Genomic DNA, 20482 nt, shown 5'->3' on the forward strand with positions numbered 1-20482 from the left:
TTCACCAAACAATTGCAGGGCATAGGGGACAAGCGTTTTTAATGGCACGAGGCACAAAGATCCAGCAGGGGTCAAATGAAGAGGCTGAATACTTAACAGTTCAGGCGGCCGGAAGCACCAATTAGCTGCGAGTTGGCCCTGTAAATCTCGCAGAGCTGGTGCACACTAAGAGGCAGGGACGCAAGCGCCGGACCGCAGGAGCCATGGAGAGGTGAGTGAGACTGCTTGCGTGGAGGGGCACATAGAGGAGCACGGGTGCATCTGTGACCCGTGGCATGGGTCTCAGGGGCACCCGTGACATTACCACCCCCCTTTGGACTCCCCCTCTTCTTGGTCAGAAGAAACCTCTGAAGAAGACCACGGTCCAAGATATTGTACTCAGGCTTCCGAAACCTCTCCGCAGGCCTAAACACCTTCCCATCAACAAGGTAAAACCGCTTTCCTCTCACCATCTTCATGTCCAGGACCTCTTTTACCTCAAAGATGTTGGAGTTAGTCTAAGGAGCAGGAGGAGGAACTTGCTGGGAAAAATAGTTCAGGACTGGCTTCAGAAGGGAGACATGGAAAGATTTGAGATGTGCATGCTTCAGTACCTCAAAAGAAGCCAAGAAGCGAGGACTGAGTTTGTAGTTGGGAATCTTCAGCCAGATGTATCTGGAAGACAGCCACACTTTATTACCTGTTGAAAAAATTGGAGGAGGGCTTAGTTTCTTATCTGTTTGGTAGTTTCTTATCTTGGTGCGGGCGGGCGCCGGAAGTAGAGACTTATGTGTCTGCTTACAGTCAGATTTGAGATCTCGAATCAAATCTTCTACCGCAGGAACATCTGAAGAAACAGACAGGGGCAGAGATGGGCATGGGATTCATCCATAGACAATAAAGAAGGGTGCAACCCTAGTAGATTCAAAGTCCAGGGAATTATATGAGAACTCTGCCCAAGATAGGAGAGTAGACCAATTGTCTTAAAGAGCGGAGACAAAGTGCCGTGGGTAGCAGCCAGAGTCTGATTGACACTCTCCATAAGATTGTAGATGATATGCAGAAAAAAAATTCACCTTTACTTGTAGTTGGTTGAACTTGAAAATAAACTGGACCCCACGGTCTGAGACGATGTGCGGAGGAAGTCCATGAATCTGGAAGATGTGGAAGAAGAATAGGCTGGCAAGGCGTGGAGATATAACGTAGACCACATATCGATTCAGTATACTTCTTTATATATATATAAATATATATATATGTATGTATATATATATATATATATATATATACATACATGTAACAGACATAAGGCATAAGTACTTCCTCAATCTTCGGCTAGATATGCCGTAGTCCATGAATAAAGTCCACACTGTAGAGATCCATGGCTTCCACTGAGACGCCGAACGCCCGGTTTGCCCTAGGACATATATTTGTGGTGCTGACGCAGACCAGGCAGAGGAACAAAGTGGGACATCTTGGAGAACCAATCTGTTACCACCCAGTTGACTGTATTACCAGAAGAAGGTGAAAGATCCACAATAAAGTCCATGGCCATGTGGGAGCACGGGTAACTGGGTATTGGCAATGGCAGGAGTAGACCAGCAGGCTTGAGATGTGATGACTTGTTTCGGGCACAGGAAGTGCATAAGCTCAAGTCTTGTACATCCTTGACTAGGCCTGTCCACCAGTAGAAACAAGAAATGAGGGCAACTGAGCATTGGACCCCAGTGTGCCCAGCCACACGAGAGCAATGTCCCCAAGTTAGTATTCTCTTCCGTCTTGCCAGGAGGAAGTGAGGAAGCTGCTGTAGGTCCACAGGAGCAACAACCAGTCGTTCCGGAGGAACAATATATCAAGGAGCCGTTTCTTCCCCAACAACATAAGAGGCACGAGAGAGGGCATCAGCTTTGACTTTCTTCTCGGCTGGACGAAAGTGAATCAAGAAATTGAAATGGGAAAAGAAGAGGGACCAGCGAGCCTGTCGAGGATTGAGGCACTGAGCAGTCTGGAGATATAGGAGACTCTTGTGGTTGGTGTAGACACAGACCGGATGACGAGCTCCTTCCGGGAGATAATGCCATTCTTCTAAAGCAAGCTTGATGGCAATAAACTCTGAATCACCTATGGAATAACTCCTCTCTGTGGCTGAGAAAGTGTTAGAGAAGAAGCCGCAGGTGAGGATTCAACCTTTGGGCCCTTTCTTGGTGAGATCCATCTGTAGTCCCTTGTCAGAGATAATGTTTCCTAGGAATGGAAGACTCTTCTTATAGCACTTCTTAGGCTTGGCATATATGCGATTGGCCCTTAGGCGCCTGAGTACTTGCTGCTCTTGGACCCGATGGGACTCCAGGTCCATGGAGAACACCAGAATATCATCAAGATAGACCATGACACAGGTATACAGTAAGTCTCTGAAAATGTCATTGACAAACTCCTGGAACACAGCTGGTGCATTACCGAGTCCAAATGGCATAACAAGGTACTCAAAGTGCCCATCTTGAATACCTTCATGGATGCAGATGAGGTTATCGTTCCCCCGCACATCTAGCTTGGTGAAAATCTTGGCACCACATAGACGATCAAAAAGTTCAGTGATCAGAGGTAGTGGGTAGCGATTTTTCACCGTATCTTTATTGAGGTCACGGTAATCGATGCATAGATGAAGGGAGCCATCCTTCTTGGCCACAAATAAGAATACAGCACTTTCAGGGGAAGAAGACTTGCGTATAAAGCCCTTTTGCAGATTCTCCTTCACATAGGCTGACATAGCCGTGGTTTCAGGTACAGATAGGGGATACACTCAACTCCATGGTGGAGATGTGCTCGGCATCAAGTCTACTGGGCATTCATAGGGCTGATAGGGCGGCAGATTCTCTGCTTGCTTTTCAGAAAAGACATCAGCAAAGTCTATATATAAAGCAGGGAGACCCACTAGTGGCTTGGTGGACACCGGAGAGACCGTGGTTGATACATGATGAGGGACCACCAAACAGCAAGACTGGTACCCCGGTCCTCAGCGAAGAACCTCTCCGGTATGCCAATTGAGCACAGCAGCATGTCATTGCAACCACGGGAGAGCCACTAGAACAGAAGACGTGGATCAGGGTAAAACATAGAAACACAGTCTCTCTTTATGCAAGGCTCCGTCTTGCAGGCATTGGGGCTCGGAGCGATACTGGACCGAGTAGCAGAGGATCTGCCTACTGACGGAAGAAATGACCAGCGGCTTTTCTAGACGAACCACAGGAAAATGATGCTAGGAGACCCAGGCAGCATCCACACAGTTCCCTGTAGAGCTGGAATCTAGGAAGGCTGAAGCTTGAACCAGCCCACTAGCTGTTACCAGGTCTTTCCTGTCCCAGAGGGGAGTAGCCCTTGCCAGGGCTTTCCCGGAAAGGAGGGTGATGATGTAACCCACTTTAGACTGTTCTGTGATGAACTGCAGAGGTATTAGTTCAATGTGCAAGGAAGGTAGAGAAACAAGAGTTGCAGGAGGGACTCCGGGAACTTGACGCTGCTGCTTAGCAGCCAACAATTGCTGCAACATGGAAGTGTTGAGTTTCTGACCTTGCACAGCAATCTGTTGGGACTGCTGGGCTATGATGGTGGTTAGATCAGCCAGTTCAGGTAGCAGAGCCTTGGTGGGATCCATGGCTGAATCTGTCAGGCTTCAGGGGTAGTGGACGCACTGTACGACAGCAAGTGATGACGTAAGGTGACACCTGGGACCAGAGTCTAAGTGCCACCCAGTTTTCACCAGAGCCCGTCGCAAAGTGGGTGCTGCAGCAGTATACAACCAGGTCACTCCACAGGTGCAACTTTGCTTGCAGTGGTGCCCAAGGTGAGGTACAGAGTTGTGAAGCAGGAAGCACGGGATCGAGGTCAAAGGTCTGGTAGCAGAGGAGCCTAGTCAGGAATGGAACCAGGGTCACAACAGGAATTCACCAAACATTCGCAGGGCATAGAGAACAAGCTTTTTCAATGGCATGAGACACAAAGATCCGGCAGGGGTTAAAGGAAGAAGCTGCCTACTTAAAAGTTCAGGTGGCTGGCAGCACCAATTAGCACCATGATGGCACTTTAAATTTCGCAGAGCCGGTGTGCGCACGCACTAGGAGGCGAGGGCGCGTCCCGGACTGCAAGAGCTGCGCTGGATTGTGGAGAGGTGAGTGAGACTGCTGGTGTGGAGGGTCACACAGAGGAGCAGGGGTGCGCCTGCGACCTGAGACATGGGTCACAGGGGCACCTGTGACAGTGGCTCTGTCCTTAAGCTGAAAAAGGCCTCTGTCCTTAAAGGAAACCTACCATTTGATTTGATGCATTATGAAGCAAACATACCTTGAGAATGCTGTAGGTACACTGATGCTGGGTCATATCTTGTTTAATCCCTGTGCTGAGTGGTTTTGCTGATAAAACATTATGATAATGAAGCTCTGTCTCTTCTATGGTTGGTTCAGCACTTCTCCTAGCACATGAGTTTTTCAATGCAGGAGAGGATGATGATGCCTGAAGGCAGAATAATCAATTGCTACACCATTCCACAGCTGCTGTGTAGGAGTGATCCAGCTCAAGTTGATTAGTCATGTCTTGACTAACCTCCATTTGTAATTACAAGCTTTGTGTTATGTGTTTATCTAGGCAGCCAGCCTGACCCAGCTTTCCCAAGGTCCTGATTGTTATAATTGTTTTTTCAGCAAAATCACTCAGCTTTTGAGTGATATGATCCTGCAGCTGCAGCAGTCTCAAGGTATGTTTGCTTCATAATGCATCAAATGAAATGGTAGGTTTCCTTTAAGGTGTTTTGTATATACTCACACATTTGTAATTGGTTTTCTACTCTCCCTGGTGTAGTTGGTTGGGAGTCTACACTATCTACATTTATTCTATTTCTGTTAATCAGGCATACCAGCACAAAACAGCACTCTACAAAATTAAAGGTTGTTTTTAAATAAAAATATATATATAAACAAGTACCGATTTGTATAAATGAAAGTATTTACTAGAATCTACAGACACACAAACAACACACCTATGTCCTAAAATGTTTTTGTTAAATAAAAATATATATGACATTACCCACACAGTCCAGTTTGATAATGTTATTTTCTTTTAATTTTATTTTATTTTGCCCAAATATTTTTTTTAATTTTCAGTTTCTTATATGAACAATAATAGGTTGTTTGAGATTTTTTAAATTATAGAGAATGCGCCTGCACAGTTGCGTTTCCAATACAACTTACGAAAGATTTTCATGCATAATTGAGACACAAAACATCACAATATCTTACTCACAAAATCCAAAAAATGCTTAATCCCGTTTTGTGTATTTAACATCTCCTAAAATATGCTATCTTATTTTTTTCCAATAGAGAGACAAGCTAAAGTTCTTATTGTAGTGGCATGGACTCTTGCATTCTTATTTTCAATTCCAACTTTGATCATATTTGGAAAATATCAACTTGCTAATGGAGAAATTCAGTGTTGGGCTCTTTGGCCTGATGAATCGTACTGGAAACCATACATGACAATAGTATCATTATTGGTTTACTTCATTCCACTGATCATTATTAGGTAAGTTTTTAATTACAAAATTTAATCTTGTAGAGCACGACATTATATATTATAAAAGCAAAAAGTTTGAAAGTGTATTGTAAGCCATAGTTACAAGTATGAAATTTGTATATGTCTTATGTATTTAAAGCACTTAGTATTAGGATTAACCAGCTTCATACTTAGTGAATAAGTTAAAACAGTGCAGCATGGGACACTTTATAAGCAATTTATAGAGTCGGCATTATAATTCCATGTATGTATAGGTGTTGTGTCAGATGCTGCTACATGAAAAGAGAGACATTACTGCACGGGTGCCAACCATTGTGAGATGCAATATAGGTAAGTCATAATGCTAGTTGCTTCCATGGGGAAGTCTATCAATGTTTAAAGGGCTGTGAAAAGTATAAAACACAGCTGTAATAAAGACCACTGGAAATCTGGTTAAGAAGTAAGCAGAGTGATACCATGGTATAAAGTGCAACAAAAGTGCCACATAGCAGCCTTGTTTCAAAATAAGGGTGAAAAAGAGGGAGTAAAACTCTTCCATGTAAGTGACATCTTCAATGTCCTTATTCTTCTACAAACAGCCACCCATACAACTGACCAAGGCTGACAGGCTGCATACCAAAGGATTACGCGTACTATAAACATTTAATTTTTTTTGTGATATTTAAAGCAGTTTCCATGTTTGTTGGGAAATTAGCAGTATGGTAAAAATTTAAACAGAGCTCCAGATTTCACCAGCTAGAGCAATAGTAACTACTTTAGAAACTAGGCAAATAGGGTGAATGAGAGGTAACTGGATGGATTTTTGAGCAACCATATATGAAACATTCAGACTACAGTGCCCAGATCTGTGCCAGAAAGGTCTAAGCTTATCTTTATTGCACAGACCTTAGATGACTTCTTACCCTGATCACTTCACAGCTCTATTTATCGTGCCATTATAAAAGTGATGATATAATAATGAGGTTGCTTTGCCTCTGTCACAAATGAACAACCATCATAGACTAGTAACACTAATTACTAATTTGACATAGTACAAGAAGTACTTGTCGCCTTACGTGGTATAAACATGGTACACCAAATGATAAATAAAAATCTCAGAAAGTTAACAATAAAAGTCTTCAATTTGAAAAATCGGTATAATTACTAATGCTTTGTGAATGTGGTTAGGGAGATGAGCCCAAGAAGAACTTCTCTGCAACAAATTTGAAATTTAACCAAACAAAATACAGGTAAACTTAACCCCTTAAGGATGCAGCCATTTTGTAGCTTAAGGCTCAGTCCCATATTTTGGATTCTGACCTTCATCTCTTTATAAGGTTATCACTTTTGAACACTGTTACTTATCTAAACGATTTTGAGACTTACAAAAAAAAAAGAATTTTTTGAAAAATTTTCGAAATTCAAAATCATCGCTTTTCAAGGCAGATAGATTTACCACCTAAATAACTTGCCGAATAACATTTTCCCATATGTCTACTTTATATTTTCATAATTTTTGAAATGTCTGGATAATTTATTTTGACGTCATGTGGCTAACAAATCGAATAGCGATTTTCCGTATTTTCAGAATTGACTATTTTGGGGATAAATACTGTTTGAAATTAAATTTTACATATTTAGCATTAAAACTCCCCTATATAGACAACCCATTTTCAAATCTGCACCCCTCAAGCTATCAGAAACAGCTTTTATGAAGATTGTTAACCCCTTGAGATCTTCATAGTAATGGAGGTGAAATTTAGAATGGTCAAATTGTGCCGGTTATAAGTTCATTTAGCCCTAAAATGTACACATTTCCAAAAGATCATGAAACCAGTTAATGGACAATGTTGGTACCATATGTCAAAAACAAGCATTTCAGTGCAAACAAACAGAGTGACATGTTAAAGGTACCGACTCAATATATAGTTTTTGAAAAAATATCAAATATCTTTATTTAAATTCATACTACAGACAAGTTAAAAACATTTAAAAGCACCAACATGTGCAAATTCATGTCCTTATGTAATCAGTCAAATATGTGCAAAATGATGCAAGGATTACAATAGCAGCCATGTAGATATGTGCAAAGAATAAGCAGTGGTTGCTGTAAAACCCTCTCCCCTGTAATGCCCGAACGATACAATTAATTTCCTAGTATAATATAAAGCATAAATAAATACAATCAAAGCTCTATATGCTGTGAAATGGCTAAATAAATGAAAAGATATCACCGGGATAACAGGAGGGGGGGGGGCTGGCTCGGGAGCTTTGATTACATAGGACATGAATTTGCACATGTTGGTGCTTTTAAATGTTTTTAACTTGTCTGTAGTATGAATTTAAATAAAGATATTTGATATTTTCTAAAAAACTATATATTGAGTCGGTACCTTTAACATGTCACTCTGTTTCTTTGCACTGAAACATTTCCAAAGGATAAAAAGAGAAAACACCATACAATTTGTTATAAAATTTCTCCCGAGTGCAGAGACCCCCCACATGTGGCCGTTACTTTTTTTATGGGGGCACAGCGAGGCGCAGAAGGGAAGGAGTGCCCTGCAGCTGCCAGGATTTTAGTTTCCTCATTGGCCCCTTTTGAAGGCTATAAAATTTTCGCTTTTTCATTATTGGGGCCATGTGACAACATTTTTTTTGCGGGATGAGATGCTTTTTCCAGTTTTACCATTTTGGGTTTGTTATTCCCGATTGTTGTAAATTTAGGAACTTTTTTTTGAGGTCACAAGCAGAAAAGCATCAATTCTGTACTGGATCTTTTACTTTTTTTTTTCCGTGATCACCGTATAGCCTAATAATCATGTCATCTTTATTTTATGGGTCGATACGATTACGGGGATACCAGACATGAATATTTTTTCTTATGTTTTACTAAATTTGCCAAATAAAACCCTAATGTGTTGGAAAATCTATCATTTGTGCATCGCCGTCTTCCAAGTGTCATAACATTGTTACGTTTTTGGTTACAGAGCTGGTTGATGGCTTGTTTTTTGTGGGACATGTTGTACTTTGCAACAGTATCATTCTGGAGTACATATGTTTTGGCGCGGGGGCGTCGATCATGGGGGAAAAACCCCCGGAAGGCAGGTTAAATGCTGCGGTCGCATAAATTGCATGTTCCCAGCAGAGGCTTTGGAATCAAATTGTTAAATTGGCCTTTTTCCTTTTGCTACAAACTTTTGCTAAAATTCCTCCATGATCTAAATTCTTAATGTTCATGAGTTGTATTAACATCATAGACTCATCCCCGGAGTACAAGACTAGTGTAATTTCTACAAATTATCTTCTATCTTCTTTAAGGGCAATTAAGTCACTTTAATTTACAAAGATGAGTCTTGCCATGTAACTATATCTATAAAGGGTCAAATTTCCTGTGGTACAAAAAAATGATCCTTTCCTCAATTAGTAGATGAGACTTATGTACTTTGACGTTCTGTACAATTGCAAAGATGAATAGAACAATCAGTTGGTTTGTTATATTGATTGTTGCCTTTCTCTTATTTCTAGTGGTAGTTGTAAACTGGACAAAAACCCTTCATTCAGCTTAATGGGATTTTGGCAATTTTGAGACTTAACACAATAGCACCTGAACTTTAAAGTTCCCCAACCTATCAACCTATGCATTGTTTAAAAAAATATATACCTGAGAAATGAAGGTTTGACCACAGCTTAGACTGTTCTTCCAATTATGTAAAGAAAATGACTTTAGATTTTCATTGCTATCTGAAATATTGTACTAAGTCAAACATGTAATCTAAAAAACTTATAAAATCTTGTTTTTTTTCAAATATTTGAAACATTTTATTTAAGCATATTTATTTTGTCAGGGTGTCAGACTAATTTTCACTGGGGATTAGCATTGTAAATTTGCATGTCTGAATGTCGTTTAGAACGCTATAAATGTAGTTACTTCTTAACAGTTACGAAAGTAACTACATTTATACAGTATTACCATTACAATCAGCCTTTGTGCCCCACAGTAGCGAATAGCCACAGTACCCCCACACTAGCCAATAGTGAAAGTGCCCCTACAATAGTAAACAGTCACACTGCCCACAGTAGCACATACTCACAGTGCTCCCATAATAGCCAATAGTCACAACGCCCCACAGTAAACAATTGTCACATTTCCTCCCATAAAAGACACAAACCCGTCTATCCTATAGGATTAAAACAAATAGTTGTTTTCATCATAACCACATAGGCTTCATGGCCCTATCAATGATGTTTATGCTATCATGACACAACATAAAATATAAAAATCAAACAGGTCTCACATGGTAATGGTGGTGAAAACCATCACACCGGGACATTACATTTTCCATGGGAACATAGTACAGGGCAAGGAGATCTCATACATAAATTCAGTAGAGTATATTGTATGTATATTGCTCCCACAATAGCCAATAGTCACAATGCCCCACAGTAAACGATTGTAATGTTTCCTCCAGTAAAAGACACAAATCTGTCAAGTCTTAAAGATTTTTTTTCATAACAAGTGATATTATTGGTCTCATGGCCCCCTTCAACATGTACAAAGTATCAGCCATCACACCATCCTGCTGAGTCATAAAGCCCCCAAATAAGCCAATAGGAACTGTGGTCTATTGTAGTCAATCACAGTGGCCCACAGTAGCCCAATGTAGCCAATAGACACAGTTCCCACCAGTATCCAAAAGTCACAGTACACTACAGGAGCCAAGTTACTTTAACACCACAGTTAACAGTGAAGAGGTGGGAAGTCACAGAAAGCAAGCAAAAATATATACGATGTATCTACAGACAGTAGGGTACAAGATAGGGTCCATAGGTTTGTTCTTAAGTTAAATTTGTATGTCAGTCGAAACTGTATATTTTATAATTGTAGTTCTAGACAAAAAAAAATTTTTCCCCTGTGAAAATTGGATTTTCAATTTTTTTTTGCTGTAATGGGACCAAGGATTATCAATAAAGCTTCATTACAGACACTTTATAGCTGATTATTCCAATCTAGGACTATATTAAAGCATCCAGAGCTTAATTAGAGGTCATAGGGGGCAGAGGGGTTAGTCTTAACTAGGGGTCGTCTGTAAGTCGGGTGTCCTTAAGTAGGAGATCGCCTGTATACTCAAAGTTAAAGAAATGATTAGTTAAATTTCATCAATATTTTTAATGCATTATAAGAATGATCCATCAGTTTGTATTATAGTAAATATATTATCACTTCAGGCAACCTAGGGTGAATGACCCAGGTCAGCATCTACAATTCAAACAATTTTTACCTTCTCCTCAAAAACAGCTGATTCAATCTCAAGCAATTGAGCAGCCAATACAAAAGTTCATATTGATTAGTATAGCACCCATGATAATTTATGTTGTATATAGTTTTTTATATTCACTTTACATATACCACATACAGCATTGATGATCAGCGTAAATAGCATGCAAACTGGGAACATGCATACATCCTTTTCTTAAACAAGTAACTTAAGGATAAAATATTCAGACAGAAATTATTTTAAAAAATCATTAACAATTCCGTTAAAAGGGTTTTCCAATGAAGACGAGCTAGGTCCTATCCACGGGATAGGGCCTGATTTGCTGATCAGTGGGGGTCTTAGTGGGAGTCTGACTGACCCCTCGCCGCTCCTCAGACCAATGGAGCAGAGGGCCAAGCATTACCGTTCTGCTCCATTTTATATGGGCTCCATCCTCTCCCAGAACTTCTAAAAACACACTCAAACATAGGAAAACACAAGGAGGCCTAGGACTCCCTGACTTCAAGGGCTACTTTTACGCCATGAATAATGGACTGGTTACATCACACAACAAAGCCATGGGTAAAATTAGAAGAACAACTTTCTCCTCTGACAGGTCTTCCTTGGTCCCCAAGTTCAACGTATCTAACATACCGTCTCAACACCTTCCCATTTATAACAGCACAAACTCTGAAAACAATATTCAAACCCCATGATACAAAACTATTAGAGAACAATGGCCCACTTACACCGATATCAGACAACCCAGACTTCCCACCTGGAAACAATCCTGATTTCCTTCAAACTTTCAGAGAACCCCAAAACCCCTAAGATTCATTTCCATGACAGAAACCTCCTCGTTAATGACACTGGAGACACTAAATAAAACTAGCCTCTGCACCCAAAAAACCCAATGGGAATATAAACAAGTATCAAGTTTTTACCATTAACATAAAAACAAACTAAATCTGCACAGAAACCTAACCCCGTTTGAAGAATTATGCCTGTCCCCAACACCAATCCCTCACACAATCTCCACGATTTATAACCTTCTACTAGATAAATGGGCAGACCTTCCCCTACAATTCATAAAAGCATGGGAAGAAGATCTGAAGATTTAACATCGGATAAATCACAGGAAACAAATTACAAAATCTTGTCAAGGTGGTATTGGGTACCAGCAAAACTCAATAAAATATACCCCACATGCCCTAACGAGTGCTGGAGATGGAAAGGAGCAGAGGGCATGATGAAACACATCTGGTGGGACTGTCCCGTAATACAACCTTTCTGGAAAAACATGTGTAAAATTACTACAGAACTAACAGGGTACAATATTGTGAATGATCTGTCTATCTTACTACTATCCATGTACACTGGAGAAATGGGAAACATTGTCCACACTCTACCAAACTTCAAGCTGACAGTGGCACGCACGTTGATCCCCAGATTATGGAAGACCACCAGAGTCCCTTATACCACAGACTGGTTCAAGGAAATTCTCCACCTACAAAAAATGGAAGACCTGACAACAGAAAACAAAAAAACCACGATAATTACCTAAAGATCTGGGCACCATGGATATCCTTTAAAGATTCTCCAACATATCGCAACACAGCAGAATAAATCCTTAAGCAGACTCCTCATTTTTGTACTACATTAGGTTGAACTAAATACTTGACCAGAAACCCACCCCCCTCCATACCTACATTCCACCTCGTCTATCCTCTCATCATCTCCTTCCTCATCTTCTATAATACTTCTGTTTCAACTTATCATTGTTTATGAAAGTTCACAAAGTTATGACTTAGACAAATTGTGATCAAGATATTGTAACTTACAATGTGAATGAATCATAAACCGTTAACCAATTTGTCAAATGTTAAATGATTTAAATCTCTAAAAAAAGCAAGAATGATAAATAAACACAGCTGATCTCCAATGTAGGAATAGGACCATCTCAAGGAGGATCAGAAGGAAATGGACAGCATGTGAATTAAATATGAGCGTTACAGCAAATTATCTGAATTCTTATGAACATGTGATATTTCATTTTTCCTTGTTTAATAAATTAGCAAAAATATCTACATTACCATTTTTTATGTTAAGATGGGGTGCAGAGTGTACATTAATGTGCAAAAAAAAAAATAAATTTTTTGATCTTACCAACTGGCTGTAAGGAAACAAAGAGTGAACAAATTAAGGGTGTTTGAATACTTTCTGTACCCACTCTATATATAGTAAAGGAAGGCTGTAGCATTTTTTTACAATAAGTGACAGGAGCCTTTTAATTACGAAAAGCAATTGTATGAGGAGTTAAAACCATTTCTGATAATAAACTAGTGTAGAATACAGGAAATGCTGCTATTTGAATGACAAATAAGATCAAGTAAAAAAACATGTCATCAAAGATTGATTCATATTATACTGTTACAAGGACCCAGCATGTCACATAGAAAAGTAGTAAAAATAAAACCTGGTGGAAAGCCGACACATAAAACACTTTAGTTAAGCAGAGAGGAATATTGTTTTTGGTGGGGTATCCATTTAAATCTATCATATTTTATCATGAAAATGCAGCTCTGATCCTGAAAAGACATTGAAAATTATGCAAGCTCAGAATTTTTTAATTTTTTAATTAAAATTAGAAAATAGAAAACAGTGTTCACGACTGAACATTCACCCCAGGTATAAATATCATTTTATTTTTATCTCTATTGGAGAATTTCTAAATGTTTCTTCAAAAACCAAGAAGCCATGTATGATCTATATACAACGAATCAACAAGTTTTCTTATGTCGCATTTCTAACAATAGTGGAGTATCTTGAAAGGGACCAGATCCATTAACATATAGAAAAGACTTCTGGTTCCGGCGCGGGGATGTAAGGCAGCAGGTACGGAGCTCCCGCTCACCGCCCGCATAATAACCGCCGTTCAGGCACTTACCCCAGCGCAAGCAGCGGGCACAGAAGGAGGAAGGGTCACAGAACACTGAACCGCCGGAACACACGCACCAAAACAGTGCACCCGGTGGCAGCAGCAGCACGCGGAGGGAAGCCACGTGGGACGCCAGCGCCATTAGAGACAGCGGCAGCAGCGGGGACAGAGCGGAACAGCCGGCACTTAGCCTTCCCAGCAAATCCCGCGGAGCCAGCAACCGGAGGCCCCCAGAGCCACGCGGCACGAAGCACGTGCCAGATGGATACAGAAGTGGGGGAGGTAAGAGGCAGCGCAGCAGCCCAGCGCACCTGCAGCTGAGATCGGTGGGCACGAGGTGCAACATTCACAGTGCGCCCGAACAAAAGTGTCCCCAAGTGCCTCACTAGGGAACTCACAACCAGGAGATAAATCAGAGCAGAGAAGAACAAAGGGTGCCACTACTGACAGTCACATAGTTCTCTTCCCCCTCCCTCTCCCACACTGCTGAGCCATCAAGGAACTCACAAAAGCAGACTGCTACACAGACACCAGGGCAGCCTAGCTCTGCAACAGGGACAGACCAAGCAAGTTCCCTCACTCAGCAATCAGACTGGCTGCTACACAAACAACAGGGCAGTCCAGTTCTGACCCCACTCAGTAGTTCCTCACTCAAACATCTGGACAGGCTGATACACAGCCATCAAGGCAGTCTGACCATATAGCACAAGAAGGGGCCTACAATGGATATCTGATCGATTCCAGCGCCTGAGGCGGGCTGCTACGCAACCATCAGGGCAGACCCGACCTATACACTCACCCAACTAGACTCACTGCCGGCACTGTGCATGGAGAGGTACCTACTACGGAGTACACAGAAAAGTAAAACGGGTGACTCCCAAGAAAACACACCTAAATCGATGAAACGACAGGGGGCTGAAATGATGTCTTCCCAAGAAACCATAGTAGGCTCACAGAATGTAAGAGAAAGAAACATAGAAGAGGAAGGGGCTGCCCCAGTAGCGACAGACGCAGAAGATGCTCTATCAATTACTCCACAAATGAACTATCAACTGCTGGCGGCAGAGGTGGTGGCAAAATTGACCCCGGATATTCAAAAAGCCCTGGAAACTTCCATGCAGGCGGCAATACAGTCACTTCAAAAAGAAATATCGCTGCAGGCTACGCAACTGCTAGAAATAGAGCAAAGAGTAGCCACTACGGAAGACTCTCAAGACGAAATGAAACACTGCCTGGATGATGTCACCCTGGAGGTGAAACGCCTAACGGAGAAACTTGACGATGTCAACCGCTCCAGGAGAAATAACTTGCGTTTGGTTGGGCTGCCGGAATCAGTTCCACCGGGAGAACTCCAGGCCTTTTGTGAGTTGAGCTGCCTAAGGTATTGGGAGTGACAGGCAGGTGCAGAGTGGAACGGGCGCATAGACTGGGACCGGATCCGAAAATCACCAATTCGCAGCTTTCAAACAGGGACTTGAATAAGATATGGCCACGTCAAGTCATAATGAGATACCTGGACTTTAATGACAAGACCGATATCATTAGGGCCTTTCGCCAATGAAAAAGACCCCTGCTTTTCAGAAATTCAAAGCTGCTCCTGTTTGAGGACTATTCGGCTGAAGTAACAAAAAAAAGGAGAGCTTTCAGCACTATCTGCACAGCACTGGTGGAGCAGCGGGTGCGATTCCAGCTAGCCTTTCCAGCAACTTTAAGAGTCTTCTATGATGATGGAGCCATGGGGACATATACCACACCTAAGGCGGCAGTGGAAGCACTCCTTAAAGGAAACCTACCACTTGAAGTGGCAGGTTTTCGATGGCAATACCGAGCACCAGCTCATTGTGAGCTGGTGCCGGAGCTTATTTTAGTTAGTGTTTTAAACCGCGGTATCGCGGTTTAAAACACTTTTTAAACTTTATAGCCGGCGCAGGCAGGTACGCGCTCGGCGCTTACCATGCGCGTGGCTCTCATTCACTTCCTATGTAGCCGCGTGCACGGTAAGCGCCGAGCGCGTACCTGCCTGCGCCGGCTATAAAGTTTAAAAAGTGTTTTAAACCGCGATACCGCGGTTTAAAACACTAACTAAAATAAGCTCCGGCAACAGCTCACCATGAGCTGGTGCTCGGTATTGCCATCGGAAACCTGCCACTACAAGTGGTAGGTTTCCTTTAAGCATCGTGTCCTTTCCTCATCTCAGCTTCAAAGCGGGAAAAGAGCTACTTCACCTTCGCCACGCAGATCCTCGAGACAACGCTTCCGAAGCCAGGACTCCAGAGCTTCCTCCCCAGAGATCAGCCACAATATCCTACGCTCATCAGGCAGACTTTGATTCCGGACTGTCGGTCTTGGTGGGGTAAGACACACAGCGCCCAAGAAAAGGGCTCCACACAGCAAGGTTTAGCTCAGGATAAACAGTGGCAAATCAGTTTAGAGTTATACAAAATGTTTACCTACATTGGAAAGTTACATGATCAGTTATAAGGGCGGTTAAGACCCTGGGGTGAAGTGTACACATCAAACAACGGTTGTTAGACAGCGGTATGACCGCTACGAGGGAGCATTTTCTTGGACTATCGTAGGATCGTAATCATAATCCTGGATGGCTGGTAAAACAGGGCCGGGAGCTCTAGAAGCTCCTTACACCTCGAAAAAAGAGAGGTCCAGAAGCTCATATGGGGGCACTTTTACAGTTTCCTCATAGGCGCAGTGCAGGCGAGGAGGAAAGAAAATGTTTGTATTTTATTGTCATTCTGTTAAGTTTGCATTGTATTGTTTTGTATTTCTTTGTTGCCAATATATTCCAAGCTAAAATATCCTGAAATTGTACACACTCACTGAACACTTCTAGCCCTAGGGGGAGACCAAATAATCAAAGACAGATGCAATGGAGAAGGGAAGCCCATGACCTCTCCGCCCTAAGCAGCACTCACTACACATTCATCTCACCAACTACTGATACTGATGTCAATTGATGAAAATTATCACTTGGAACATAAAGGGACTAAGATCCCCACAGAAACGAAACAAAATTCTGAGGCACCTAGGCCGGGCTCAGCCGGACGAAGTATTGTTACAGGAAATACACCTAGGAGATGAAGATTTTTGCCGTCTCAAAAAATTTTGGGTAGGTGGTGGGCTCTCCAGCACAAAACGGAAAAGCGGGAACACTTATCCTAATTCACAAAAAGTTCACAGGCAAAGCAATCAAAGAAACCCATGACAAAGAGGGCAGATGGGTACGAATTCAGGTAGACTATCAGGGTGAGACTTGGACCCAATGATGCAAATGGGCCGTTCTACGGCAATCTGGCTAACACCCTCATGGGAGACGGTAAAGACCTAATAATCTTGGGAGGGGACATGAACGCGGCTCTGTCTCCGGAGGAAGACCGCAAACGAAATAGACCAAACCCCCACGTAACAAGGCCGCAGATACTGCCAAACGACCAAGCTTTTTTACACCATACAGAAGACCCAGGGGCATTCTGGACATCGGCAAAAACTGTAATCAGGGGCAGACTCATGGCCTATGTGGCCAGCCTAAAAAAGAAAGTCGAAACACAATATGTAAAAGCCAGCACGACGTTGCGTTCCGCCTATACGGCCTTTCTGAATGACGCATCAGTGGCACACAAAACAGCTTGGGAGGAGGTGAAATCAGACTATGATCTATGGCTCGATAGGAGGGAGGAAATCTACCGCCAATCCTTTGAGTCGGAACTTTCCGCTATGGAAATAAATCGGGGCGTTTATTAGCTAGGTTAGCCAAGGGCCAATATAAATCTGCACACATTCACGCATTGCGCACACCAGAAGGTCAACAAACCACATCCCCAAAGGAGATAAACAGCATCTTCCGGAGCTTTTACCCATCTTTGTATACGGACAAAATTAGTGGGGAGGGAGCAGCAAAATCTTACCTGGAGGGGGTCAAACTCCCAAAATTAACCCAATCCCAATTAGAAACCTTAAATGCAGACATTACACAGGAAGAAATAGAAAGAGCTATAGGAAATTTAAAATCTGGGAAAGCCCCCGGGCCAGATGGGTACACGGCAGAGTTTTACAAGACCCTGAAAAATAAGATAACCCCTATCCTAGTGTTAGGGCAGTCCTCAATGGGGACAATTCAGTATATTGGAGAGGAGCCAAATTCAGGATGATGACGAGCTCGCCGAGAATTTCAGACAAGAACACACCCTGGTTCTCTGAATAAAACTCTGCTTTATTGGTGCATGACATCGTCTTATATACCCAAAAGAAGGGCGTTTACATGTTAAGCTGTCTTACAATTATTGGATAGTTTCATCGAACCATTGGGAAATATTATAACAATTGGTCAGTTTCCATTTAACTATATTTAATAATTAACATATGTCCTTGTTTACAGGGCATATCAATAATGAATAAATTCAATTATTGATTTTCCCATTAAGTGCCAGGTGCGAGCTGGCACAAGCTACCTTAATGGTTATTATTTCTTGATACTAATCAGAAGTTACTTAATAACTGGTCAAAGTCTCTTCTGGTCATCTAAACCAAGCAATATTTATACTCTTTCTGCAACCTTATTTATTCAGCTCAATTCTCCTAAGAATGACCTGAGAGATATAACATAAACATGTTCTGAATAAGGGGGAGCATGAGGGGATATAGGATCCATCCCTATCAATCCCTCCTTTTGAGAACAAATATGAGGCTCTTCCCACTCTACGTACTTCAATGGTAAAAGACCACTGTCAGACTTTAAATTATGTTTCTTCACTGAATTCCCCAGAGTAGGGGAGTCTCATATCTTATTCTCACAACATTCTCTCTCCTTAATCATCATCATCATCTCCCTAGTGGATACACGGTCTTAGTGATGGATGTTTCAATCAGTCGTTATGTAAGTCCTTATTACAGTAAGTTAGCAATACAGTAACAACAGGTGACTTGTGATTCTGTCATGACGGCTGACGTGATGAAGAGACTGGACCATACTGCTCCATTTTCTCAGCCAAAACTCCAACCGGTGGGTAAAAATATCATCAATGCTGGAGTTTCCGTCAAGTTCTTTGGATCACGGTGCTAATGTTCCAATATTGGACTATACTATGGAAATAATAAAAAAAACAATGATAAAATCCAAATTCTTAACCCCTCCTTTTTATACTAAGGACATATCTATATTTATTTAATCTTTAAGTCAAAATATCAATAGTCAATATGTTGACCAATCGAGAACTAATTCCAGCTCTGCAGTTATTAAGTTTCCTGCTTTAAACTTATCAGAGATAACTCTTGGAATTCGAATATCATCTATATACATTCTTGGATCTAGGGAGCAGTCTTCTCTTTACACCAATGAGCTACATTTAGCTTACCCCTCGGCCCAGTTTACTTAGCAATCTAAGTTTGAGCTTCATGTTTCACCTTACCAATTTCCTGGAAACACGGATTGTTCTCCTACTCATGGGGTTACCCAGTATGTTATGACTGGTGGGCGCAACTTTAATAAACAATACATAGATAATAAATGGGCTCATACGAAGCCCTTCACATAGCTAACATACACAGTATGTTGTGAGTCTTTTTGGGTCATCAGAAAGTTTAAATGATGTATTCGTTAGAACTGGCAGTGGCAAATGCTATACAATTGGATTTGCTTATAATTATCTTGTCATTATTTATCCTCTAGTATTTTTGTTCTGTGACGCATCTCTGTGATCTCACCTTCCCACATTGGAATAGCTTCTAGCATGGAAATACTTTGTTGGGCCCCCTTTGTGGTATATATATATTTCAAGCAATAGAGACCTTTGTCTTTTGGAGAAGACTAATAGGCCCTATTCCCTTTAGTCAATTCTTTACTTCACTCTATTGTGTTGGTTATTTAAATTAGGTATAGATTGTCTATCCTTTGCATATCTTGCTGAATTTTAATTACCTCTGTTATACCAAATCTACAGAAATTTCACTAATTTTAATTCTTCTGTAGAAGTTTCCTTCACGCATCAGGAGAGCTTCCGGCCACCCTAAGAACAGATCAACATACACAAGAGCATACAACCAACCTTGGTTAGTTGCATGAGGTCAATTAGCAGTCATTGGAACAGATAGAGGTGTCTAGGTGTGTGATTTTTCCTATATTATCGTAGTTATGCACATGTGAGATATGCTTTTGTAAACCTGGCTGTTGTAGTAATAACCCCAGGTGTGGAGCGTTGTATGTCCACTAGAGAGCACATAGCTTCTTTAAACAGGTGAGTTGGACCTTGAGCAGCTTCAGCCATCATAGGGTACATAGATCTTGGTAGGCATATTCTCTCCCCAGCTTCCACAGATCAGACTCTTCCCGAGTGCCAGCCTTCGACCAGATCTTCCTCTCTTCCCCGGTGGTTTGCCAGGTCAGAGACTGTAAAATACTGAAGTCAAATGCATGGTTAGGCTCAGTGCTTACCTTGATCTGTGAGGTTTCTGGGACCTCTGCCGCTCTTGTCTTCCTGGTTGTCACCTTTTCCGCTTTATGCACCCTGTGGTTGCCTTGTGCCTCATTAGTGGCCAGTTTTGTATGTGCCTTTTACCTTTACTATGTCTACTTCTTGTGTAATATACAATGTTCCATCAGTTATTTGATTACGTTCTCATGTTCTACTAGTCTACCAATGGAGGTGCGGAAGTTCCTGTCTTTCTCCCTACAATATTGTATGTATTTACCTGAGACATTACTCTATGCGCTCCAATGAGGGCCTTCAGCTCCTCCTCCTGTGCAGACATGTGAGGAAGG

At 41.6% G+C, this 20482-nt stretch overlaps 1 protein-coding gene across 1 annotated transcript in view; it reads left to right on the forward strand.

Moving 5' to 3' along the window:
- The window catches only part of NPSR1 (neuropeptide S receptor 1), a 201628-nt gene that overhangs the window by 130398 nt on the left and 50748 nt on the right, over positions 1-20482 (forward strand). Inside the window, exon 5 of the mRNA XM_072153268.1 lies at positions 5349-5550. Within this exon, the coding sequence (XP_072009369.1) occupies positions 5349-5550 (202 nt within the window). The remainder of the gene's footprint in view (positions 1-5348; positions 5551-20482) is intronic.

Source organism: Engystomops pustulosus, chromosome 5 (assembly GCF_040894005.1).
Source record: "Engystomops pustulosus chromosome 5, aEngPut4.maternal, whole genome shotgun sequence".
NCBI lineage: Eukaryota > Metazoa > Chordata > Amphibia > Anura > Leptodactylidae > Engystomops > Engystomops pustulosus.